The sequence below is a fragment of the Aquarana catesbeiana genome, linkage group LG01 (genome assembly GCF_042186555.1).
Source record: "Aquarana catesbeiana isolate 2022-GZ linkage group LG01, ASM4218655v1, whole genome shotgun sequence".
Taxonomy (NCBI): Eukaryota; Metazoa; Chordata; class Amphibia; order Anura; family Ranidae; genus Aquarana; species Aquarana catesbeiana.
Genome location: NC_133324.1, coordinates 320343633 through 320371567, shown reverse-complemented (window position 1 = coordinate 320371567; position 27935 = coordinate 320343633). Strand labels below are relative to the sequence as shown.

General features: G+C 42.6%; 1 protein-coding gene across 1 annotated transcript in view; it reads left to right on the top strand.

The window, feature by feature from the left end:
- Window positions 1–19316, top strand: part of RBM19 (RNA binding motif protein 19) — a 135105-nt gene extending 115789 nt beyond the window's left edge. The window contains exons 24-25 of the mRNA XM_073630304.1: window positions 15148–15233; window positions 16405–19316. Coding sequence (XP_073486405.1) covers window positions 15148–15230 — 83 coding nt within the window. The 3' untranslated portion in view covers window positions 15231–15233; window positions 16405–19316. The remainder of the gene's footprint in view (window positions 1–15147; window positions 15234–16404) is intronic.
- Window positions 19317–27935: the final 8619 nt, after the last annotated feature.

Genomic DNA, 27935 nt, shown 5'->3' with positions numbered 1-27935 from the left:
CCAGGCACAACAGCACACCTCATGCCTCCGGTCCGATGCCCGACCACTCCACATCCATCCAGTCGGGCATTTACACAGGATGCTGTATAACCTCAACATAAAATCTGCACACTCCCACATACATTGGAATCCTAAATATATTACACTTATGCCGCGTACACACGGTCGGACTTTTCGTCTACAAAAGTCCGACAGCCTGTCCGACAGACTTTCGACGGACTTTTGGCGGACTTGCGGCAGACTTTCTTACGAACGGACTTGCCTACATATGATCACACAAAAGTCCGACGGATTCGTACGTGATGACATACACCAGACTAAAATAAGGAAGTTGATAGCCAGTAGCCAATAGCTGCCCTAGCGTGGGTTTTTGTCCGTCGGACTAGCACACAGACGAGCGGATTTCTGGGTCCGGCGTAGTTACGACGTAAAGATTTGAAGCATATTTCAAATCTAAAGTCCGTCAGATTTGAGGCTGGAAAAGTCCGCTGAAAGTCCGGGGAAGCCCACACACGATCGGATTGTTAGTCAGCTTTATGCCGCGTACACACGGACGGACTTTTCGTCTACAAAAGTCTGACGGACGCCGACGGACTAAAGCTGGCTAACAATCCGATCGTGTGTGGGCTTCCCCGGACTTTCAGCTGACTTTTCCAGCCTCAAATCTGACGGACTTTAGGTTTGAAACATGCTTCAAATTTTTACGTCGTAACTACGCCGGACCCAGAAATCCGCTCGTCTGTGTGCTAGTCCGACGGACAAAAACCCACGCTAGGGCAGCTACTGGCTATCAACTTCCTTATTTTAGTCCGGTGTACGTCATCACGTACGAATCTATCGGACGTTTGTGTGATCATATGTAGGCAAGTCCGTTCGTAAGAAAGTCTGCTGAAAGTCCGCCAAAAGTCCGTCGAAAGTCTGTTGGAAAGGCTGTCGGATTTTTGTAGACGAAATCATTTAGATAGTGAGCGTTACCACTCATTCTTACTACTAATGCCAATATGATTACTATCTAATAAAAAGTTTACAATACCTAGAATATTGCAGCAATACTATGCATAGTTAGTTGATTCTGCAAGGCATTTGAACTAGAAATTATGTAAAGTCCTTAAAACAGGGGGTTCTCTGCCCTCATTGTTTAAACAATAATATTATTAAAATCTATATCCAAAGAATAAAAATAGTATAATTGAACTTACTCCTCCAATCCCTCAGTGAGCATGTTAAACCTGATAAATGTCTAATGGTTGCTTATAAAGCAATTTAAATTCAAATCTATGTTCAGTCTGTTGGGACTCAAAGTGTTGGTTAGAAATATCCACTGCGATTCACATCTGGATATCTCTCGCACCATGTTTGATCCCCTCCAATTGGGGTATAATTTATCAATTCCCCAGAATTTCAGGCCCACTGGATTTCTGTTATGCTTTTCTCTAAAGTGTAATGACACACTGTGTTCTTTATATCCTATACTAATGTTATATATATTTTCTCTGACACCCATTTAGCTAGTGTTCTTTTCGTGCGGCCAATATACATGAGCCGCACGGGCATTCCAGAGCATATACTACATGCGTTGACATGCACGTAATGAATTCCTTTATTTGAAATTCCTTACCATTAGCAGTGGATGTAAAACTTAAGCCCCTCAAATGAGTGTTCACTTGCCTACATGCCTTACATTTTTTGCAGGCATGAAAGCCCACCTTATCCCAAAACATTTTGGTTCTCTTAGGGGGATCAAGTACTTTCTTTACTACCTTAGCCCAAACAAAGCCGGCTGCCCATGTTACTTAAATGGAGGATTATGGTGCGTGGTCACGCCCTCTGAAGACGTAATCACGAAACGCGTCAGGGTGTGACCACGCACCTTACCAGCTACACACTACCTGCGTCATCCCGGCACTCATCGTGACGGACCATCCGACACGGACACCGAGCGGTGAGCTTGATGCGGCTTGGGTTATGCCTGGTTTTCTTTTCAATCTAGTAAGCAGAATTTGTATGAGGGGGGACTTTGATTTTTTTAATAAACGGAGTAACACTATGAGTGGAATCCCCTTCAATTTCTACATGCAATGAACATCGGTCCTATTATGTGTTTTATATGAAGAGCTGGGGTTGTTAACATGAGAGCTACTGACCCATGCTGCAAAGGATAGTAACAGGCTCAGATACAAATCCCCTCTGGTAAGTGCACACACAAAGGGGAAAGCACGAGGTGGACTGGTGGAGGTGTAGAAGTTGCAAGCTGATCTGCACTGGTGGATTGGAGATTTTTAACTCTTTACTTGTCTTTTATGCAAGCACCATATTGAACTGATCTTAGAAGGACACACTGGTGGTCATGTTTCTATCCCTATCCTAAATAAAGGATGAGAAGGAGCGTTGCATGATTAGAAGTGGACTCCTTGTTTAATGAGTATTTTACACCTGACCTGAGATGGTTTAACTAAATGCACCAGATGTCATTACATCAATGTATATAAGTTTATTTACATGAAGCGCTGTTAATGCTTGATTTTAATCAAGCGTAACATGTAGGTGTCTTTCATGCTATCCCAGTCCGTGCAGTTTAGGAGATTTTGCCCGATCTTTGCTGGCATGACGTATTTGGTACATTTGCATTTTGTCCCCCATTGACAGCACACTCAACGTGCTATCAGTCTCTTCAAATAGGTGCCCTGGCCATTACTATTAATGTTCACAGCAAATGCGAGACATTATGTCTCGGACACACGAGAAAAGGTGGAAGTATACCGCTTTATGGAATCGGTAGATGCCACAAATATGGCACCGGCTTGAGCCGGAGCACGGGATTTGAAAATAAAGCAGAAAAAAATTATAAGAAATGTGCTATGGGGATAACTAGTATTGAGGCATGTGGGGAAATGTTTAGCATAGTGGCTGAGGATTTGTGCCCCGGTGTCTACTTATACTACTGCTATACTACTACTACTCCTCAAACTAGACCATTCTATTCGTGTGTATATCTTTTAGTTTATATTATTGGGGTCCCATGAGCTTCAATGCATTTCACAAGGCATACGCCAACTCTCTCAGAAGGACTTGGGAGAGTACAGTATCTGTATAATTATATAAACAACAAAAAATCATATGTACTGTGTAATACATGTGTATTTGTACATTACTTAATCCCATATTCCACATTTTATATACAGTGGGGAAAAAATTATTCTTGGATCTCCTGCAAGATTTGTAAGTTTGCCCACTTATAAAGAAAGAAGGGTCCATCATTTTTATCATAGGTGTCTTTTAAATGAAAGAGACAGTATTTGATCCCCTACTAACCAAGAATAATTCTGGCTTCCACAGACTGGCTACAGTAGTCCTGTTAATTTAAGAAGGTGTTCCTAATGACAACTTGTTATGTGTATAAAAGACACCTGTCCACAGAATCTTTCTTCCATTCGAACATCGCTATCATGGGAAAGACCAAAGAGCTGTCAAAGGATGTCAGGGACAAGATTGTAGACCTGCACAAGGCTGGAATGGGCTACAAGACCATCAGCAAGAAGCTTGCTGAGAAGGAGACAACCATTGGAGCGATTATTTGCAAATGCAAAAAATACAAAATAAGCATCAATCGCCCTCAGACTGGAGCTACATGCAAGATTTCGCCCCATGGGTAAAGGATGATCATGAGAAAAGTGAGGGATTAGCCCAGAACTACATGGGAGGAGCTTGTGAATGATCTTAGGGCAGTTGGGACCACAGTCACCAAACAAACCATTGGTGACCAAATATTCCACCATGGATTGAAATCCTGCAGCGCCCACAAGGCCCCCTCCTCAAGAAGGCACGTATAGAGACCCTTCCGAAGTTTGCCAATGATCATCTAAAGCAGTGGTTCTCAACCTGGGGGTCGGGACCCCCTCGGGGGTCGAACGACGATTTGCCAGGGGTCACCAAATCCTGGGCTGTTCCCGAAGCCTATGCTGCTCTCCCAGCCTTTTCGCAGCCTCCCAGTAGGGCTGTTCCTGGAGCCTGCGGCTGCCCACTCAGCCTCTTCGCAGCCACCCATTCAGTTCACGGCATAGTTGGGGGGCAGAGACTAGAGGTCAGCTGACTGGTGAGGAGTGTGAAGTGGAAGGGGCTGGAGGAGAGCCTATCTCCTGATTTCGGCATAGGTGTCACTGCTATGAGACACCACAAAGTCGGAGACACAGTGAGTAACACTACCTGTGAGTATAGGTGCCATTAAAAGTCCCCACTACAGTTCTCAGATCAGCAGATGACTTTGATCAAGAGCACCTAAGTTGAGCTGATCAGAACATTGCTACTCATCCCAACTCCCTGCCAGCACTGCCACTCATCCCATCCCCACCAAGGAGTAAGAGAAGGAATAAAAATAGAGAATAGGAAGGGAGAGGAAAAGAGGGGGAGGAACAAAGAAAAAGGGAGAGAAAGAATAAGAGAAAAAACAAAAAAAGATGGCTAGAGAGAGGGATGGAGAAAAAAAACAAGAAATTAGGATAGAGATAGATAAAAGGAGCACAAAGAGAGTGGTACATCCTAAAATGTACCATAAGGGGTTTTAATACTGTACGAGTGGAAGGGACTCGGGGAGTGCTAAATGTCCATGGGATAGGGGCGCAAATTACTTGTCTTGCCTTGGGTACTGAAAACCCACGCTACGAAAATAATTTTACCGTCAGGGGTCCCCACAACTTGGGAAATTTTACCAAGAGGTCACGACACTAGGGAGGTTGAGAACCACTGATCTAAAGGATTCAGAGAAGGATTGGGAGAAAGTGCTATGGTCAGATGAGACCAAAATTGAGCTCTTAGGCATTAACTCTACTCGCCTGGTTTGGAGGAAGAAAAATGCTGAGTATGACCCTAAGAACACCATCCTTACAGTCAAGCACAGAGGTGGAAACATTATGCTTTGGGGCTGTTTCTCTGCTAAGGGTGCAGGCCGAATTTGCCACATTGAGGAGCCAATAGACAGGGCCATTTATTGTATTGTAAAATCTTGGATGGGAACCTTCTTCCCTCAGCCGTAACACTGACCATAGATCATGGATGGGTCTTACTGCATGACAATGACCCAAAACCTACTGCCAAGGCAACAAAGGAGTTGCTCAAGAAGAAGCACATTAAGATCATTGAGCGGCCTAGCCAGTCTCCAGACCTTAATCCTATAGAAAATTTATGGAGGGAGCTGAAACTTCGAGTTGCCAAGCGTCAGCCAAGAAACCTTAAGGATTTAGAAAAGATCTGTAAAGGGTGGACCAAAATCCTCCTGAGATGTGTGCAAACCTGGTAACCAGCTACAGCAAACATCTTACCTCTGTGTTTGCTAACAAGGGTTTCTACACCAAGTCATGTTTTGCTTGGGGATCAAATACTTAATTAACTCAATTTATAACATTTGTATCGTGTTTTTTCTAGATTTTTGGTTGATATTCTGTCTCTATCATTTAGAATACACCTATGATAAAAATAATAGACCTGTTATTTCTTTGAAAGTGGGCAAAGTTGCAAAACCTGCAGGGGATCAAATAAATATTTTCTCCACTGTATACTATAACCAAGATATATAGGTTGATGTACTCATTGCATTCACATTCAGTGATCCAGACGTGATGGGACCATACAATCAGGACCGCAGGGGGCAAGTGCAGGGAAAGCATACTGAAGCAAACTAGGAGGACAGTAAAGAGTATGAGGAGTCATTGATATATCTAGCTTGGTAATCTTACAGCTATATAAGAATATTATAGAAATATCAATTTGATTGCCTGCATAGTTTTTATATCCTCCGGTGAATGATGTAAGACCAACAAGTATGTATTGTAGGTGGCAAAGATTTTGTCTGATATGTTGCCTGACCTGTTACCAGATTTGTAATATGCTCAATATGCTCGGTTGTAAGGAGAAAACGGTGTGACTAGAGGAGAAAATGGAAAAACTAAACATTGTTATTTTGTATTTCTTCTGAATTGCATATGAGCAGTGTTTACAAACACTTTCCAGAGGCGTTTGGCAGCAGCTGCTGTCTAAAAGTCCCAGCTTTCAAAATGACAACTTGGAATTGCCATTAAGAGCCAAGGGAAGCTGTAGGAGGGGGGAGGGACAGGGATGCTCCTCTGCTTTTGTCCGGCACAGTATTAAAACCAGAACTGCTCATAATTGAGCATTTCCAAGATTAATTAAACTAAAGGAGTTCAGTGAACATAAGACACGTTCACTGATCTCCCCACTCGCCATCCTGAAAGTGTCATTCATAGGACTGGCATCATTAGCTGGGGGAGAATTTTTACAGCTGGGCAGAGATGCTGTGAATGTGATCAGCTGCCAAATCACATTCACGGAGTAACGCACAGCAGCCTAACACAGGAGCTATGCCTTGCTCAGTTGCAAGGATGTTGATAACGTGTTCAGCAGCCATTCGGCTGCCGGATCACATAGACAGAGCTGTCTGTGCACCTCATTTAGGCTGCAAGCTCACTAATTGTAGTGTAGTAGGTGGGCTTGCATGATGGCAAATAAAAAGGATGGTGGCTGTACAGTCCCTGTCTACATTCTTCTGTACAGTACAGCCACCATCCTTTTTATTTGTAGCTTGTAGCACAGGGTGAAAACACAGGAAGGGAACACAGGCTGGAGAGACATAAGGGCTGGAGCACAGGAAGGGGACACGGGGTGGAAAGTGACGGGCTCTGGAGAGGTAAACTGGGTGCAAACCTGTGAATGTGATCAGATGCCATTATGGCATAGCTGGATACAGGAGCCACCACATTTACAGACTTGTGGATGTGATTGTGGGCTTTTTAGCCACTGATCCTATCCATTCACATGAGAGCAATTTTTAAGGCACCATTTTGGGTTTATGCTTCAGTGACCATGAATGCCTTAGGTAATGCAATGGACATAAGGGTTACTGAGCTAGCTTGCTGCAAGCAGTTCTGTTCCAACAGAGCTCTTTTGTCAGTGGCAGTCAAAGAGTTAAATCTAACTATCAACAGTATAATTTGCTAATACTGTTAAATGTACTGCAGTCTGTGATAGATTAATTAAAAGGTCAGGAAACTTAAAATACATTTTTTTTTTTATTTTGCAGCTACAAGTAAACTTTTTAAATGTGTATATACTGTGCCAGGCACCAGCACAAAACTTTACATATTCACCTAATAGATCATTTTTACCCTAACCGCTATTCACTTGGGTTATCCAATCAGGTACTGTGTAAAGTTTATTCAGATGTATACCTTGAACCTGATTGGAAAAGGAAGCCGTGTTAAATAGAAAAGTGTATTTGTATCAGCTAGTTTAATGTATGTCAGTCAGTGTTTCTCTGCAGATCAGATTGTTACTTCACGTCTGTTCTTTTATGACAAGCTTTGGAGATGTTTTCCCTACTCATTTTTGTGAGCATATTCGTAGTCCTTTTAGAGCAGGGGCCTCAAACTGGCGGCCCTCCAGCTGTTGCGAAACTACAAGTCCCATCATGCCTCTGCCTGTGGGAGTCATGTTTGTAACTGTCAGCCTTGCAATGCCTTATGGGACTTGTAGTTTTGCAACAGCTGGAGGGCCGCCAGTTTGAGACGCCTGTTTTAGAGTAAGCCAATGTGTATTGACCCTTGCCATGTATCGAACAAGAGATTACAATCACATGAATAGTGCTGCCCATGGCTCTTCTATAAACACAGTGAAATCTGCAAACACAGTCCTTCCAAATGAATAATATTGCAGAGTGAGATATTAATGAACGTTTACAACCAACAGTGTCCTTTATCAACTATCTTTGATCCCCACTCAAAATTAATTTTGCTGTATCTCTCCCTGATTTTTTTTTATTTCAATCCAGACTGCAATTGTTGCTTTGTGTTTGCATGCCCCCTGTACAGTGCTTGTGGATGTCCATGCTATGAAATCACTTATTCTTTTCGGGTTTCTATCCCTCCTGTTTGCCAGTTGTCTACAGTGCTCAGTCGGTCACCAGTTCTATAGAAGGAATGGACTGCACGTAAATGAGGAGGGTGCAGATCTGCTGGGAGCGATGGTGGCCAAAAAGTTAGAGGGGTTTTTAAACTAGGGACGGGGGGGGGAGGTTCCAGAGGTATAAATAGTCAGCAATGAACATATTCCAGGGGGTAGTATTTGAGGGTATTAGTGGTAGGATGACTAAAGCACATAAACCCGAGGTAATTATAGTAACAAGTCCTATTTGCAATCTCTGAACACCCAATAAGAGGACAGTATGCGACTGCTCTAAATTAGGTGGCATGTTCACCAATGCCGGGAGCCTGGCGGGCAAGATGGGTGAACTAGAGATAATGTTGAACGAGGAGGATTTAGATTTTGTGGGAATTTCAGAGACCTGGTTCAACAGCTCTCATGATTGGCTGGCAACCATTTAAGGGTATTCCCAGGGATAGAGAGGGTAAAAAAAGGGGGAGGGGTATGCCTATGTATCAAGAATAATGTACAAGTGAATGTGAGAGATAACATCAATAAGGAAGCTCCAAAGAGATAAGGCTTAGGGTAATATAAGCCTGGGGTATGCTATAGGCCCCCTAACCTGAGGGAGGAGGGGGAGACGGACCTCCTATCACAATTTGGATTAGCAGCAAGAATGAGAAGTGTTATCATAATGGGGGATTTTAATTATCCAGGCATAGACTGGGTGGAGGGAACCACGCATTCGTCTAAGGCTCGCCAGTTCCTAAATGCCTTGCAGGACAATTACATGGATCAGATGGTAGACGCACCAACTAGAAACAAGGCGTTACTAGATCTACTGATTACCAACAATACAGACCTGATCACGGATGTGGAAATAGGGGGCAATTTAGGAAACGGCGATCACAGGTCAATTGGCTTCAGTAAAAATCACACAAATAGGAAACACAAGGGGAAAACAAAGACTGAATTTCAAAAGCACCAACTTCCCTGAACTACGAAACTTGCTAGAAGATATAAATTGGGATAAAATCTTAGAAACAAAGAACACAGAAGAGAGATGTGTTTGCTTTAACCACTTAAGGACCAGGTCCGTTTTGGATTTTAGGTGTTTACATGTTTAAAACAGTTTTTTTTGCTAGAAAATTACTTAGAACCCCCAAACATTATATATGTTTTTTTTCTAACACCCTAGAGAATAAAATGGTGGTCATTGTAATTCTTTTTTTCGCACCGTATTTGCGCAGCGGTCTTATAAGCGCACTTTATTTGGAAAAAATTCACTTTTTTGAATAAAAAAATAAGACAACAGTAAAGTTAGCCCAATTTTTTTATATATTGTGAATTATAATGTTATGCCAAGTAAATTGATACCCAACATGTCACGCTTCAAAATTGCGCCCGTTTGTGGAATGGCGTCAAACTTTTACCCTTAAAAATCTCCATAGGTGATGTTTAAAAAATTCTACAGGTTGCATGTTTTGCATTATAGAGGAGGTCTAGGGCTAGAATTATTGCTCTCGCTCTACCGGTCGCGGCGATACCTCACATGTGTGGTTTGACCACCGTTTTCATATGCGGGCGCTACTCACGTATGCGTTCGCTTCTGCGTGCGAGCTCATCGGGACAAGGCGCTTTAAAAAATTTTTTTTTTTATTATTTATTTTACTTTTATTTAATTTTTCACTGTTTTTAAACAAAAAAAAAATTGGATTACCTTTATTCCTATTACAAGGAATGTAAACATCCCTTGTAATAGAAAAAAGCATGACAGGTCCTCTTAAATATGAGATCTGGGGTCAATCAATAAATAAAAAATGTCATTTGAAAAAATGACATTGAAAAAATGTGCCTTTAAGAGGCATGGGCGGAAGTGACGTTATGACGTTGCTTCCGCCCTGCAGTATCATGGAGTCGGGTGGGGGCCACTCACTCATCTCCATGCACAGCCACTGACAGGACACTATCGCCTCCGCCGCTACCGACGGCTCCAGTAAGCGGCGGAGGGCATCGGATCACGGCAGGAGGGGGCCCTCTCCCGCCACCGATAAAAGTGATCTCGCGGCTGAAAATGGTGATACCGGGGTTATGGCAGCTAGCTGCTGCCATAACAACGATATCCGTCCTCAAAGTTAGGACTTACATCGGCGTGCGGCGGTCGGCAAGTGGTTAAGAGCATATTAAATAAGGGCATTAGCCAGTGCATCCCATTGGGAAATAAATTTAAAACAGCGAACAAAAGTCCTGGATGGCTTAACTCCAATGTAAAAATGCATATAAAAGCAAAGGAGAAGGCCTTCAGAAAATACAAGGTTGAGGGATCATCATCAGCATTCAGACTTTAAGAAACCATGGGCAGAAGATTTGAGGCAACTTTGGACTTTCATGGTACGGTAAAGACTCACAAAAAGTTATTTTTTAAAAAAGATATAAATTTATTAAGACCTAACATGGTTAAAAACCCCTTCGGGGGGAAAGAGACAATACAAATACTGTCATTTTGGATAGCTCTGAAATGAACTGGAAAGAATTAATGTGTATCCATCCAGGAGAGGGATTAGATATGCGTCACTTGGCAGTTCGACCCCTACGTGTTTCACGTTGAACCTGCTTCTTCCTGAGTATATTTCAGAGTTTATCTCTATAAAGAAATAGACATATACATAAATAATCTTAACATAATAAAACCAAATGGACAAATTTGGATTGCAAAATTTTGGGAAAAGGACATGAACCACCTATTGACTGCCATAGGGGTGGGACATCCCATAAACAATGCAACCACAACTGTAATACGTATATACAATGTTCCCCATCTGTAATGCATCATCAAAGAGAGTGAGTAACCTGAACTTACCAAAAATGCTGACAAGAACCAACAGGCGCCTCAAGGCTCCAAAGGGCAATTTCCTGAGCGAGTGCGGGAACCAAGGTGAGGGTACATAGGGTAAAATAGCTGTCAAAAAATAAAAAGATAAATATATATGACTGGTACAGCAAACCATATGGGATGATTGCTGAGACAGTGTACATAGGGGGTGCAGGAAAAAACCCACACCCCATATGCGCACAAATAAACCAAATGAAAACAAAGAATTAAATAAGATGTACATATATGGTGATACGCACCAATCAAATGCTCATTAAAAGTTTAGGTAGATGATGGCGGAACTTGAGAAGGTGGTGATCTCATCCGGTGGAGCACAAAAAATGTAGAGGTCAACCTGGCAAGTGACGAATGAATATCTAATCCCACTCCTGGATGGATGCATGTTAATTCTTTCCAGTTCACTTCAGAGCTATTGAATTTCTAGTATTTGTATTGTGTCCCCCCTCCCGGGGTTTTTTAACCATGGTATGTCTTAATAAAGTTATATCTCTTTAAAAAATAACTTTTTGTGAGTCTTTACCGTACCATGAAAGTCCATTCCAAAGTTGCCTCAAATCTTCTGCCCATTGTTTCTTGAACTGATAGGACGATGGTACATCATTGTGTATATATATTTGATCAGTAGTGATAATCAATTTTAGCATTCAGACTTTACAAAGAATGCAACCAGATATGTAAGGGTGCAATTAGGATGGCTAAGATAGAACACAAAAGACACATAGCGGAGGAGAGCAAAAAAAAAAATCCCAATAAATTCTTTAAGTATATAAACAGTAAAAAAGGGAGGACAGTCCATATTGGCCCCATAAAGAATGAGGAAGGACATCTGGTTACAAAGGAAGGGAAGATGGCGAAGGTATTGAATTTATTCCTCTCCTCAGTCTTCACAAGGGAATCGGGGGGCTTCAGTAACCAAAACTACAGTGTTTGTCCTCATGACACATCACAGGATGCACCCTCATGGCTAACACAGGACAGAATTAGAAATAGACTTGGGAAACTTAACATTAATAAATCACCGGGACCAGATGGCTTGCACCCGAGGGTACTTGGGGAACTCAGTCAAGTAATTGCCAGACCATTGTTCCTAATTTTTACTGACAGTCTACAGCACCAATATTTAAAAAAGGGCCAAAATATATCCCTGGGAATTACAGACCAGTTAGCCTAACATCAATAGTGTGCAAGCTCTTGGAGGGGATAAGGGACTATATACAAGATTTTAGTAATGAAAACGGTATCATTAACAGTAATAAGCATGGATTCATGAATCGTTCTTGCCAAACCAATCTTTTAACCCTCTAGGAGGAGGTGAACTGCCATTCAGATAAAGGGTGGTGATAAATAGGGAATACTCGGAATGGTCAGGGGTGGAAAGTGGGGTCCACCAGGTTTCTGTGCTGGGACCAATCCTGTTTAATTTGTTCATAAACGACCTGGAGGATGGGGTAAACAGTTCAATCTCTGTATTTGCAGAAGACACTAAGCTAAGCAGGGCAATAACTTCTCTGCAGGATGTGGAAACCTTGCAAGAAGATCTGAACAAATGAATGGGGTGGGCAACTACATGGCATATGAGGTTTAATCGCTTGCCGACCAGCGCACGCCGATGTATGTCTGCAGAATGGCACTGGCAGGCAAAAGGGCGTTCAGGTAAGTCCCCTTTAGAAGCGGTGTCGCGAGCGCGCGCCACGGGTCCCGTGGACTCGATGTCCGCCAGGTGCCCGCGATTGTGTCACGGAGAGGAAGAACGAGGAAATGCTTATGTAAACAAAGCATTCCCCGTTCTGCCTAGTGACAGGACAGTGATCTACTGCTCTCTGTGATCGAGAGTGATCACTGTCCTGTGTGTTCAAGCCCAGCCCCCTCACAGTTAGAATCACGCCGTAGGACACACTTAACCCCTTCACTGCCCCCTAGTGGTTAACCCCTTCACTGCCAGTGTCATTTACACAGTATTTTTAATTGCACTGATCGCTGTATAAATGTCAATGGTTCCCAAAAATGTGTCAAAAATGTCTGAAGTGTCCGCCATAATGTCGCAGTCCCGATAAAAATCGCAGATCGCCGCCATTACTAATAAAAAAAAAAATTAAAAATAAAAATGCCATAAAACTATCCCCTGTTTTGTAGACACTATAAATTTTGCGCAAACCAATCAATATTCGCTTATTGTGATTTTTTTTTTTTTTTATGTAGAAATATGTAGAAGAATACATATCGGCCTAAACTGAGGAAAAAAAATAGTTTTTTTATATATTTTTGGGGATATTTATTATAGCAAAAAGTAAAAAATACTGCAGTTTTTCTTTCAAAATTGTTGATCTTTTTTTGTTTATAGCGCAAAAAATAAAAACCACAGAGGCGATCAAATACCACCAAAAGAAAGCTCTATTTGTGCGAAAAAAAGGACGCCAATTTTGTTTGGGTACAACGTCTCACGACTGCGCTATTGTCAGTTAAAGCGCCGCAGTGCCAATTGCAAAAACGTTCTGGTCTTTGGGCAGCCAAATGGTCCGGGGCTGAAGTGGTTAATGTAGAAAAATGTAAAATAATGCATTTGGGTGGCAAAAATATGAATGCAATCTACTCACTAGGGGGGTGAACCTCTGAGGGAAAATAGGATGGAAAAGGACCAGAGGGTCCTAGTAGATATTAGGCTCAGCAATGGCATGCAATGCCAAGCTGCTGCTAACAAAGCAAACTGAATTTTGGCATGCAATAAAAAGGGGATTAACTCCAGGGATAAAGAGATAATTCTCCCACTCTACAAGACTCTGGTCCGGCCTCATCTGGAGTATGCCGTCCAGTTCTGGGCACCAGTCCTCCGGAAGGATGTACTGGAAATGTAGCGAGTACAAAGAAGGGCAACAAAGCTAATACAGGGTCTGGAGAATATTTGTTATGAAGAAAGGTTGCAAGCACTGAACTTATTCTCTTTGAAGAAGAGATGCTTGAGAGGGGATATGATTTCAATTTCCAAATACCATACTGGTGACCCCACAATAGGGATAAAACTTTTTCGCGGAAGGGCGTTTAATAAGACGCATGGCCACTCATTAAAATTAGAAAAAAAGAGGTTTAACCTTAAACTGCTTAGTGGGTTCTTTACTGTAAGAGCGGCAAGGATGTGGAATTCCCTTCCACAGATGGTGGTTTCAGCAGGGGGCATCGAGTTTCAAAAAACGATTAGATAAGCACCTGAATGACAGCAACATACAAGGATATATAATGTAATACTGACATATAATCACACACATAGGTTTGACTTGAAGGACTTGTGTCTTTTTTCAACCTCACCTGCTATGTATCTATGTAGTAATTAATACTTTTGTAGTCTGCATATGGGTGTCCTCACCTTTCATAAAAATTTCTGCACATAGCCCAACATGTATCATCCCATCACATTTATTTATACAGTACTTCTCTTTTATATGGTTTCCCATAGTTTATCACCCTCTTTTTACATTTCTATTTGTTCTTTCACATAGCGTTAGAGCTCACTTGATATCCACTAAATAAAGCAAAAAAAAAAAACCCTTATCTGGTCGTCTGTTTTTACTTATTCAGTTTTATTTAAATTTTCTTTAATTATTTTTTTTTTAAATCATATGCCTTTTTTTGTTTCACTCTTTTTTATATTATTTATTATTCTTCCACTCTTTCTCTCCTCCTCCTTTCTGTCTTTCTCTCCCCCTCCTTCGCTTTCACTGTCAGCAACTGTGTCTCCTAGCAGGTTAATTAGTATTGACTAGTTTTCTGCATTCTGTAAACATGTCAGTCAATGGGGCCTCCCACTCCATCCTCAAAGGATGGAACTTCCCTGGAGAAGACAGCAGGGCAACAGTGAGAAATAATGCAGGGGATTTGGGGAATACTGGTGTGCCACTCATCCAAGAAGTCACCATTCAGTATGCAGGATACTTAAACACCTTTTGTGGCCAAGTTAAGAATGGCATAATATTCCGTTAAGGTATGAGTGTAATAAAGCTGTGAGTACTTTCTGCCATCTCCTAGATTGTAAGCTCTAACGAGCAGGGCCCTCTGATTCCTCCTGTATTGAATTGTATTGTACTTGTACTGTCTGCCTTCATGTTGTAAAGCGCCGCGTAAACTGTCGGCGCTATATAAATCCTGTATAATAATACTAATAATAATTTTGAAAACATTTTACTAATGTAACATAATAATGTATATTCAGTATTTCCTTTGTTTATAAAACAATAAGGATTATTAGCATTGCACATCTGACTTCTTGACATTGCACATGCCATTTTGCCAAAACGCTAATTTGCACCTTGTCCTCTTTGCTCCTTTTCACACAGGTCCCCCAAAAAAGAAAAGCAAAGCTTCTGCGCTGATGGAGGATTTCATGGAGAGCCTAGAGCCAGATGCTCTGGATGAATAAAAAGTAAGCATGATGGTCCCAGATTCCACTGAAAATTAGATCGGCCTAGACCATATTTAGGTTATAATAAAACAGTCAGTGAGGGTATCTGTGCGTTTCCCAAAATATACTCTTCTGCAGACCTAGACCTCATGCTATTTGTCCAAGATTGTTATTTTCTCTGTACCACCAAGTATATGCATGCGCAGCATTTTATAGACTGGACCAACAGATATTTATATATTTAGGATATGGTTTAAATGCCTGCATGTAAATCATAAACACATGCACACAGGTATTTCTTAGTAATAGCACATGTACTTTCTCATATATGTATTCAAATCCATATTGTTGTGCAGTTAATGTGCTCTGTCTTCATGTGTATGCATGCTGACAGGTGGTGCCTGTAGATACTGCAGGTAGCTGGGAAAACCTGGTTCAGCTAGAGCTTTATGCTGGAACAGATGAAGTAGGATGATGCCCCCCTTCTCTTCCCCCTGGGCACCATGTGATTGACACTTACAAATGACCCAGCTGAGCGCGCAGCGCTGTGACAGAGCCGCTCCTCCCAGACTGCCAGCGTTTTGTCATCTCATTACCAGCCGTCCCCTGATTCCACTCAGCCGAGAGAACCTTTAATACCAGCAATCTCTGTGTAACACTGTGGCCAGATGGGCTCCTCTCCCCCTTCTTTTCCAAGTGCAGCCTCCCTCCTCCGGATGCCCAGTCTGTCCAGTGTTTGTATTTCCTCTCTCCTTCTTTTCTAACATGAGCATCTCCCTGTCCTCTTATATCTAAAACCCTTTTCTAGACTTAAATCCCAATTTTATATTTCATATGTCCTTTCTTTGGCCCTCTTTATGTCTCATGTAGGTAATTTCATTTCCAAGGCTTTTTGGCTGTCTTTCTAGTTGCCCCTCTAAATGCAGTTTCTGTTTTTTTCTTCATTTGTTATTATTTATTCATAGGAGGGACACACGTTTTTACCAGTACTTTTTGTGACCATAATATACAGAGCCATTTTCTAGCGTGCTATTACAGCAGTCGACACAGTGTATATAGCAAGCTGTTTGATTTGCAGACATGCCTCTGAACGCACAGCTAAGCACAGTTGCTAGCCTCAGGCTTTGCTGCTACTGAGCTGATTTTTCTTGGCTGTCTGGGTTAACTGTGGTCCTCCTTTTTCCCCACTTAGGTTCTGTGAACTGATTCTCTAGAGTCTGTCGTCATTCAAATTACACCAGTTTAAGAAGTGATTCTGACCCCCTGTGACAAAGCTTTTTTGGAACATTGATGGACCTTTGACTGCAGGACTTCTGGAATTCAACAGGACACTTCCGTGCTTGATTTGTATGCAAGGACATTATATGGTTTTGAAGTGTTTAAAAAGAGAGTACCACTTTTTTCTATTTTTCTATTTTTATTTTTAACAGCCAACCTGCAGAGACTATTGTAACGATCGCATCAAACTCTTCACCCAAAAGCCTTTTGGAAATAGTGTGATCTCAGGTTTGTGAACCAAAGAAGCCAATGCATTTCTGGTGTATTATGGCACTTGACAGATCCCAGGGTCAGAAAGTGGAAAAAGAGATGACAGAAGCCTATGCTCTATTATTTATATTTAAGCTAACAAATTCAGAGCCAGTGATGCGTTTTGTTTAATTAAAAGTCAAATTTTATATATTTCTGGCTTTGATTCTGTTTCAGTACATATAGCTTGTGCTGAAAATCTGATAAGAAGGGGATTAACCTGATCTTTATGGGCAGTGGAAAGAATATATAATAATCTGATGGACTTCAAGAAGAAAACAGTTTTACAAGTAGTCTGAAAGTTCTACAAAAAGGTGTTTGGTTACAGGTGTTGCTAGGAGGGATTACAGTTTGTAACTGAATCCAGAAAGTGAAAATCCTGATGTTTTATAAAGAATATATTATGTTGAAACCATCCAAGTGTTAAGAAAAATATCCTATGTATCAAGAACAAATGAGTTACAGTTTGTAGACTACACACTCCTTTGCAGACTGGCAGGGGTTAATCCCAGGGTTGTGGGGCAGTGTGAAGATGTTAACGCAATGTGACATTTGTGAAATTGAGCCCCGGCGTTGCCACGGTGACAACCGGACCGCCATGCTGCCTGATGAGATGTTAAATGGTTTTGGCCTCCTGTCAGTACGCAGCCCATCCCCAGGGTGGGGGTGGCTGCTCAGGGGACCCTTCACTCTATCCGTGCTCATCCAAAATTAAGCAAAAGGTGATGTCCAGCAGGAGCAGAGCACACTCTATTTATCTGTGAGATACCTGCTTTATAATCAGACCAAGGTATGTTTGCAGTACTGTGTCTGATCCAAACCGTGCTGTTCTTGTATCAGCAGACAGCCACGTCTGAGAATACATTTAGGAAGAGTGCTGCAATCCGGAAAAAAAAACATGTATACAAAATTTTGTCATGACTGCCGCTACTTAACACTACTTTGATGTATCCATCCACACATGGATGATAGTGTCACTGATCTCAAAAATGATACATGGAGTACTAATTTGCAAATTATATAGAAAAACATAATTTCTTTTAGTCTCTGTGATGTACTACTTTAAAGGAATTCTAGGCTTTACCTAAAGATTTGTCCAGTCCCAAACCTTCAAATGAAGGCTGTTGTGATAGAAATATGGAAGCTGGCATTGCTGATTTTTTAGTTTTATTTTGAAGGGCAAGCGTTGGATCCATCATCCTCATCCTTGCTTTCACTTTTTTCCTGCGTCAGTGACTTGGGACAAGTATGCACATAGCAGGTGTTACAATATCTGAAGCACTTGTTCCAAGAAAATGACTTGCTTTGTAGTAAGGGCCAGTTCACACCACATGCAGTCCAGTGCGTTTTTTTTTCTGCATGGAAAGTAGGTTATATGATTTCCAATGGCATAGTTCACACCAGTGCGATCAGTTCCAGGGCATTCCAGTTCCAGGAAAAAAAAAAAAGTAGAACATGCTGCATTTTTCCTGCACTGGACTGTACTGAAACGCAGTAAAACACATCAAAAATGCAGTAACGCATTAAAAATGCACTGGACAATAGTACAGTGGAAAAAAAAACACCTGGAATGCATCCGGAAACGCATCAAAAATGCACCGGAACACGTTAAAAACTTATTAAAACCGCGCATGCAGAAACATATACAGAGCGGATCTTTAGTGCGTTTTTGTGGTGTGAACCAGCCCTAAGGAAAGAATGAGGATGACCAGTGATAGTAACTATCCTTAATTGAAAACACCTACTGCTCCTGGGTCACAAGGATAGTGCTTAGAAGATTATGTAGGGCAGGATGACCAGGTGGATTCAAAGACTACTAATTGTAATAACAAATAGGTCCCTGGTGTGTAACTGATCACATCATCATATAGTTCCACTCAGGTGCACGTATATGGACATGCACTATGCATGTACAGTATGTCCTGTAAGAAAGTTGCTTTAACACTGATTCAAACTTTCTACCACATCTATGGTAATTAGAAAGGTTCTTTACTTGCATATTACATCCTACTATCCTCTTGACTTCAGAGAGTTGAAGTGCCACTACCGAAGTTTGTGGGGTTTATTTCTTTTTTTTTCCCCAAAGCACACTTATGCCATAGTAATGTTTTTTTTTTTTTATATATTTTGCTTGTTTAGAAGGCTTAGCAGTGCAGTGGTATAGGTTTGCATTGAAGTTCCAACTGCAAAATTGTATTTACTTATCTGGAGGTAGTGTAATGGCGCCATTATACACAAATGTAAAAAAAAAAATAGCAGTGCCAAATTCTCATTTAGTTTTGAAAGGCATATTTACCATTGTTCCCTATACAATAAATACAAACATCACACTCATGTAAATGATAACAATTTAGGTTCCTAACTTCTTTGCCTCCTCTACATATATTACTACACGTTGCTAATAAACATACGTAGTTGCTTATTTCTCTGTCAATCCAAACCTAAACTGTGTTGTTAGTATTGTGTCCTTCCTAGGGTAAATTGTGTATATTAAACAAATATTTCTTAGAGTGAGTCCACTAAACCAGCAATGTACCTACTCTACCACAGAAAATAAAGCTACATCGAAGACCACAATGAAGCAAGCCATGTTTTCTTTTTCAGCCACTGAATGTCACAGGAATTCAGAAACAGTTGGGTTATACTGTTGCCTACAGAAGGTTTGGATACTGGCAAACAGAAAAAACATGAGCCAGTTTCTCTTAAAACATTCCTCTACCCACTGTGCAAGGAAATTTTAACTCATTATCTTCACATCTGCCACAAAAAAATCTAATTTTTGCTAGCCTTCTAATTTTTGGGTATTTTTTCCTTACTGACTTCAATCGATATTCTCACTACTACTTGCTACACCTCTGGTTGAGGTGGTCTCTACAGTTATCCAAATTGGCAGCAATTCAACACTAGCTTTGGAGGCTGTACCCACAACCTTTCAACTGGATGGTGCAGGGAATGTCTGGAATACAGGCATAGGGCATTGTGCTCTGCAATGTGTTGTTTTCCATAGAGCACTTTCTGGGTCCAGAGCTGATGCAAAGCTACAGATGTGACCTTGTCTCTAAACACCCAATGAGTAGGGCTTATCAGGATGAAGCATCAGGAATGAGTGACTTGTATAGCACTACATATGCGAACTGAATTGCCTCAGGGCGCTTTTTGCCACCGGTGTCCATCTGCGGTATAGCGCGGTCCTTTGCCCTGTGGGGTCCTGACACGCTTACAAACACATACAACATACACATATTTGACAGGATCTAATTAATCTACCACTGTTGTTACCTCACTGTTGCATTGTTGGGCACTATTTAAATTTCCAGTTACCCTCAGTTTACCCGTATTGTTATAGGGTTGCCCTAATCTAACTCAGTTTCATTGTTGCGGGCAAGGCCTCCCCTATGGCTATAGGGACCTCCATGTCCGCTTTGGGCTTCTTATCTGCTTGTGCTGGATACTGAATCATTCTGCCTAGAGATGCTCTAAGCACACTGTGAAACCATCACCTACAGAGTTTGGCTCTGAACGTCCTTAGCCTTTTACTCAAACTGGTCCTAGGGCCTTGTAGAATCTCTCTTGGATGACACTATGTTGTCTATGCCTTGGATTTTTTAGAGCTCCTACTGTTGCAAAGACCTTCCTGCTACATGAGCCATTTGACATCTTCCTCTACGTGGACTGGAAACGCCCGAAAGCCTTCTGGACTTCACCTGAGAATGTTTTGGAACGTTTTCCCTTTGTCCAGGGAGCATCTGATTTATTACCCTTCAAGGAACATTGTTTCATTGGACCTGCTGTTGACAGTGTTATAAGCAATGCCACAGGTGGTTGTATGCACCACATGCCTCAATGCAGGAGGTCTGTAAATTAAGCAAAGAAGTCCCACCCTATTTCTTCATCTACCTCAATGGTCAGTACGCATTTGGCTTTCAAAGCCTACCCCCATCCTATTCAAGCTGTAGGGCTCAAAGCCAGAGGTCGGGTCCTCTGGTAAGCCTTCTGCAGGAAGGTGCACCCCTACTTCTGCAAGTGGGGGCTGTTTGCCATTCCAGATAGGTTCTTTGTGTTCCTTCTTAGCATTTGGAAGCACTAGTTACCCTTAGCTCACCAGCTAAGCTCTTGTAGCTAGCATGTCTTTGCCAGCTGTCCCTCACCTTTTTTAGGATTACTGCATTGAGTAGTCTTTTACTAGGTCTGTCATGGACCTCCATACCTTGGGACCATTTTTTCCAATTCTAGTGAATACTTGTCCTGATACCTGACATGGATTCATACTCCTTTCTTCAGGATTCGGTTGCACCTCCTAGGTTCACAGCTATGCCTTCTGCAGTTTGCAGAAACGCACTACAATCTATTTAACATGGTTTCCTATGATACACATTCACATCTATGTGTTTTTCAGCAGGTGCATTTTTGGAAAGGCTCAGGGACTTTATTTTTCCCCGCAGAAGATAGAGTTTTGCGTGTAATAAACTTCAATGGACCTGCACCAAAAACACAAGTGTTTGATGCGTTTAACTCGTGTTTTGCATTTTGTTTTGTTTTTTTCTACATAAAAAACTGTGTATAGCTGGTTGTTAAGGAGCGGGGCAGGAAGCCGGCCACCAATACCTTAACCGATGAGTCACCAGCTGTCTCGCTTGTCCCCTCCCTTTCCTGACCTGCTGGGCTGCATGTTCGGATAAGTGTCTGCTATGGATTTTGGGGGGGACCCCATGCCATTTTTGAATGTTAATGTCAGTGTCAGGTTTCCCCCCCAATCCATACCAGGCCCTTCAGGTCTGATATGGATCTTAAGGGGAATTCCACAGCAAAATTAAAACAAAAAAATGGCTTGGGGTTCCCCCCCAAAATCCATATCAGACCCTTTTTCCCAGCATGCAGCCCGGCAGGTCAGGAAAGGGAGGGGACAAGCGAGCATGCCCCCCCTCCTGAACCATACCAGGCCACATGCCCTCAACATGGAGACCCCCAGATCCCAGCCCCCCCTCCATGTAAATGAGTATGGGGTAGACATAACACGACTTTTTGACAAGTCCTCTACTTAAAAATAAAAAGCAATGTCACCTGATGTAGATCCATTGTCAATCACGACGCTCACTGCCGACCCAAAAAAAGAAAAAAAAAAGCTCTGTCTGACAGTCCTTAAATAGCTAAGGGGCGTGGTCATCTGGCGACGTCACCTCGTGGCACTGCCCCCTCTTATGTCATTGACCGATGCATTCTGGGTCAGTAAAGTCACAAGGGGCGGGGTCACCCAGTAACGTCCCCATTGTTTGTTTTTTATTTTTTAATGAAGGACTTGTCAAACACTCATGTTGTGTCTTCACTCACTTTTTTACACATTTTTGGTGAATGGGTAGGGGTATGTTGAAGGCATGGGGCCTGGTATGGTTCGGGGGGGGGGGGTGCTCGCTCGTGTTATGTCTACCCCATACTCATTTACATGGAGGGGGGCTGGGATCTGGGGGCCTCCACGTTGAGGGCATGTGGCCTGGTATGGTTCAGGAGGGGGGCGTGCTCGCTTGTCTCCTCCCTTTCCTGACCTGCTGGGCTGCATGCTCCGATAAGGGTCTGGTATGGATTTTGGAGGGACCTCATGCATTTTTTTTTAAATTGACGGGTTTTCCTCAAAATCCATAGCAGACCCCAGGGACCTGGTATGGATTGGGGAACCCACACTGTTTGTTTTTTCCCCCCGATTGTCTTATTACAGGCAATTCTTTTTCTCACATTCAACTGTCAGCGGGGAATCCCGCTGACAAGCTGATGATTCATCAGTTGTTGAAGCAGAGTTCCAGTCTGTAAAAAATAAAAGTCAGCAGTTACAATTACTGTAGCTGCAGACTTTAAATATAAGGACACCTGTCCAGGTATCCCGCGATGTCGGCACCCCTAGCTGATTCGTCCATCGGATTTGGGTGCAGGCCCCAGTAATCTTCACTAAGGGAAACAGGAAGGTAAAGCCTTGCAGCTTCACAGCCTGTTTCCTGCTGCACATACGCGAGTCCCACTGTGCTTTCTGAATGGTGCTGCTGTCTTCTGGGACCTGTGTGTCTCCCAGAAGACAGCGGGGGGGAGGGGCCGGAAATTTCGCAGATCGCCGCAATCTTACCTGGACGTGGGAGAGGGTACCTGGTTTTGACAGGTATCCACTTTCCTCTCAAAAAGTTCCAAATGGGCAGTGGAGGGGGGGAGGGTACGAACAAGCGGAACGTCCCCTTTTGAGTGGAGCTCCGCTTTAAAGACGTGGCGGCCGGCTTCCCGGCCCGCTCCCTAACTACAAGCTTTTCAAAGCGCATGAAAACTGCATGCATTGATGCAGGTTTAAAAATGCACCGGAAAAACACATCAGACGCATAGATGTGAACCTAGGGTTACTGAACCTCATGCTTTTTGCCCTTGGTACTACATTCTCACATAACGGAGGACAAATGGGTAGAGAAGAGGTTATACTGGGACAGGCCTGAATTTTTTCTGATTGCCAACCTCCTGTACTCAGCATTATAATCTGTTTCTGAATTCCTATGACTCCAAAGAAAAAGATTTTACAGTAAGTGGAAAAATCTTATTTTACACTACTCTCAGCATTTCTCCCTGTGGGTATGCAGTACTGTACCAGTTGCACTGTGCATTATACAGATCCTTATTTATTTTCAGATTCATGTACTCAAAATCAGAAATTGTTTAGAAACATGATAGGACTTTTCAGGTGCTGCAGAGATGTATTCCACATACACATTATATCTCATTAATAATCCTTTATTTTATTGAAATACTCATATGTTTAAAACATTTCAAAAAGACAGCCTTCCTAAGGAGGTCTATTTGGGCCTGGCTACATCCAAGAATCACAGTACTTCATTTATACAATCCACCTTTCCACCTAATATATACATAGTTACATAGTAGGTGAGGTTGGAAAAAGACCATCAAGTCCAACCTATGTGTGTGATTATGTGTCAGTATTACATTACATATCCCTGTATATTGCGGTCAAATGCCCTGGTTAACCCATCTAACAGAACATTACATATATAATTACAATGTTTTTATCTTCTATGCTGATTGTAGTGATGGGGCCCAGGAAATATTAATTTCTGGCTGACATGCTGACCAAGGGTTCTGGCTCCTCTATGACTTTTCTGATCTGAAAGCTTGTTCCAAGCTTGGTGACTCAGAGAGTATTACAGCCAAAGACAGCCAGACATTCTTCAAAAGAGGTCAGCAATGGCAGTTTTCTGTTCAGGTTTTCTTTATAGGAAAATGTTCTGTTCCCTTTTTTTTTATTTTTTTTTTAGGGTTAAGCCTAAAAAAATACAATTTAAAATTTGTTTTTTTTTAGTCTAGTCTAAACCAAAAAATGTTGCATAATATTTTATATAGTCTTCCATCCAGACAGCAAGTAGAACTCTAGTTTCCTTTGCACATAGACCGCATGATTACATTTTAGCAGTGATGAGAGATGCCCGCTGTATATAGAAGTGGAAAGAATAACAATAAGACTAAGATCTTAGGTTTTAGAAAAAGGGAACTGTTGAGGAATCTGCTTTGCTCAAATGTTTCCTTAGACAACCCATAGATATCTGGGAACCCTTTATTATTTTATTAAATACATATGTTTTGTGTAAGACACTTTTCTTATAGCTACAAGCATACCCACCCATATCCTGCAGTGTTTTCACAAAATGCAACCACAAAAGTAGGAAAACAAATAGTGCTATTAAAACAATATTGTCAAGAAAATAGAGAGTTAAAGAGGAGATCCACCTAAAAAAAAATATTAAAAGCCAGCAGCTACAAATACTACAGCTGCTGACTTTTAATAAATGGACACTTACCTGTCCCAGGGTCCAGCGATGTCGGCAGCCGAAGCCGATCAATCGCTCGGCTCTCGGCAGCTGCCACCGCCATCCTCGCTGAGGCAATCAGGAAGTGAAGCGTTCCCAGTTCCCTACTGCGCGAGTCGCGTGGCGCATCCTAACTGGTCCCTGCTATCTCCTGGGACCTGTTTGTTTCCCAGGAGAAAGCGGGGGGGTGGGAAGGGATGTGACTCCAGCGGGAGTCTATACCCGGAAGTGGGGGCAAATACCTGTAATATACAGGTATCTGTACCCCTCTCCCCCCTGAAAGGTGCCAAATGTGACACCAGAGGGGGGGTGGGTTCCGAAAAGCGGAGGTTCCACTTTTGTGTGGTACTCTGCTTTAAGTCAATATATATTGTAGTCCACATAAATTCTATCAGTTATCTGCAGGGTGTAGGTGAGTGTGATGGTCAATTAAGTGTGGAGTTGATAAAAAGAGAGGGGGGATTTGGGAAATTGGAACTTTAAATGAGGCCATGGCTGGGTAGAACCATGTGCCTCCATCCCCGTCAATTATGACGAAAAACAAACACCGGTGCAGCAAAAGGCAGCAAGGTGTAAACAAGGAGGGTGGGACTTTATATGAAGCTCATGATGACAAAATAAACAATATGGTGGGAGGTAAAAAATGTTTAATATTGCATGAAAACATGTTTGACATACATAGAATTGCACATACATAGAGATGTACCCGTGACCAGGCGCCAAATTCTACACCGGCAAAGACTGGTAATAACATGTTTACAATCATGTATTTTTAATGGTAAAATTAAGGGGTCCACCAGAGTTCATAAGGGGTATAGACGTTGGAGAGATAACAACTGCACAATCAATAGTTTTTAAAATCCTTATCAAGGTGAAAATATCAACACATATCTTGATACATGTGTAAATTGTTAACAATATCTAGTAGCTCGACGCGTTTTGCAGCTTCAAACCGCTCTTCAGGAGCAGATATGTGAATTGTCTGCAATAAAGAAAAGATTAGCGTAGGTATACTCTATCAAGGTTGGGGGAATATTGTTAAAGATCCCCCCAGAAAACCCAAATAGGGCAAGCAAACTTACAGATGGGTATGCACCGGACAGCATGATGTCCAGGCCAGCCGAAAGCGTCGGTAATGGGAGCCGAGTGGGCGCGTCCAAGGCATCCACCACAGGCAGTGGACCTGGCAGACCAGGGCTCCCCGGGCTCACCTGGTGTAAATGTGATAAAATGTGATAGGTGAGTACACTCAACAATGTGGAGCAATGTGAGAAAAGATATAATCCTGTTACCGATGCTTTCGGCTGGCTAAGAGAAACTAAGAGAAAACAATCTCTATTGTAAACTGGAGAAGTGTGAGTTCCATCATGAACAGGTTAAATTCTCGGGCAGTCATTTCCACTGCTGGTTTTTCGATGGACCCAGAGAAACTTTCGGCAGTTCTACAGTGGCCTCGACCCGTGGGTTTACGTCCTCTGCAGCGTTTCCTGGGCTTTGCTAACTATTATCGGAAGTTTATTCATAACTTCTTGTCTCTGGACAAGCCCCTGACTGATATGACCAGAAAGGACGGTAACCCACAGAGTTGGTCTTTGGAGTCCATTAAGGCCTTTGAGAGTCTCAAGGCTGCCTTTGTTTCTGCTCCAGTGTTGGTACATCCTGATCCTACGTTGCCTTTTATCCTAAAAGTCGATGCCTCTGAAACTGGTGTTGGCGCCCTTCTGTCTCAACGTCCTAACGCTGAGAGCGCTATGTATCCGTGTGGCTACTTTTCCAAGAAATTGTCACCTGCAGAGTGCAATTATGAGATTGGTGACAGAGAGCTGTTGGTGATCATTTTAGCCCTGAAAGAATGGAGACATCTCCTTGAAGGTACCACTGTGCTGGGTTCCCATTCTTACTGGCCATAAGAATCTCACATTCTTGTCTGAGGCTAAGCGCCTCTCTCCCAGAAGGGCGCGATGGGCTCTTTTCTTGTTTTAATTACATTGTTTCATTCTTACCCAGTACTAAGAATGTAAGGGCCAACGCCTTGTCACGACAATTTTCCTCCACTTCCAAGTTGGAGTCGGTTCTGGTTCCTGTGATTCCTCCTGATCATATTGGCTACGGTTGACTGGCTACGGTTCGCACCAGTCTTACTTCTCCTTTGGGTGACAAAATTCTTGCTGCTCAGGTCCATGCTCCTCCTGAGAAACCTTGTGACCGCTGCTTTGTCCCAGAGAGTCTCCGTACTGCCGTGCTCCAGACTTACCATTCTCCTAAGGCAGCTGGCCACCCTGGGAAGAATCAACTCCTTTGGGCCATTTCCCAACAATTCTGGTGGCCTAGTCTATGGGCTGATGTAACTGCCTTCGTAGCTGCCTGTTCCGTGTGTGCTCAGAGTAAGACTCCATGACACCTTCCAGTGGGCCTCCTACAAACCATACCCAACGGAGGGAGGCCCTGGACCCACCTGTCTATGGATTTCATTGTGGAGTTACCTAACTCCCAAGGCAACACTGTTATCCTTAAGGTGGTTGTCCGGTTCTCAAAGATGTCATTGTATTCCACTTAATAAGCTGCCCACTTCTAAGGAACTGGCTTCCACTTTTGCTCAGGAGATCTTTCACTTACATGGACTACCCAAGGTGATTGTCTCGGACAGGGGTAGTCAGTTTGACTCCCGGTTCTGGCGAGCCTTTGTGCACAGTTGGGAATTCAGCTTGCTTTCTCCTCTGCATATCACTTGCAGTCTAATGGGGCCGCAGAACGAGCCAATCAGTCCTTGGAGCAATTCTTACATTGCTATATTTCTGACCATCATAACAACCGGTCAGACCTATTACTGTGGGCAGAGTTTGTTTACAACAGTGCCTTGATTTCTGCTTCCCGATTGTCCCCGTTTATGGCGAATTATGGTTTCCAACCTTCCATGTTGCCTGACTCGTTTGTTCCACAGAGTATTCCTGCATTAGAGGAGCATCTCCGTGGTCTTCGTTCCACTTGGGCACAAGTTCAGGAGGCTTTGCAACATGCTAACGATAGGTACAGACTCCATGCTGACCGCAGACGCCTGCCTGCACCTTCCTACCAGGTTAGGGACAGAGTCTGGCTGTCATCTCGCAACCTCTGACTTTGTGTTCCTTCTTTGAAGTTCGCACCTCGGTTTATTGGGCCTTTCTGTATCCTTCGCAGGATTAACCCAGTGGCTTACGCCTTGGACCTTCCTCCTAGTATGCGCATCTCAAATGTGTTTCATGTCTCCTTATTGAAACCTTTGGTCTGCAATCGCTTTACCACCTCGGTACCATGTCCTCACCCTATACAGGTTGAGAACCATGAGGAGTATGAAGTGCAATCCATTATTGAC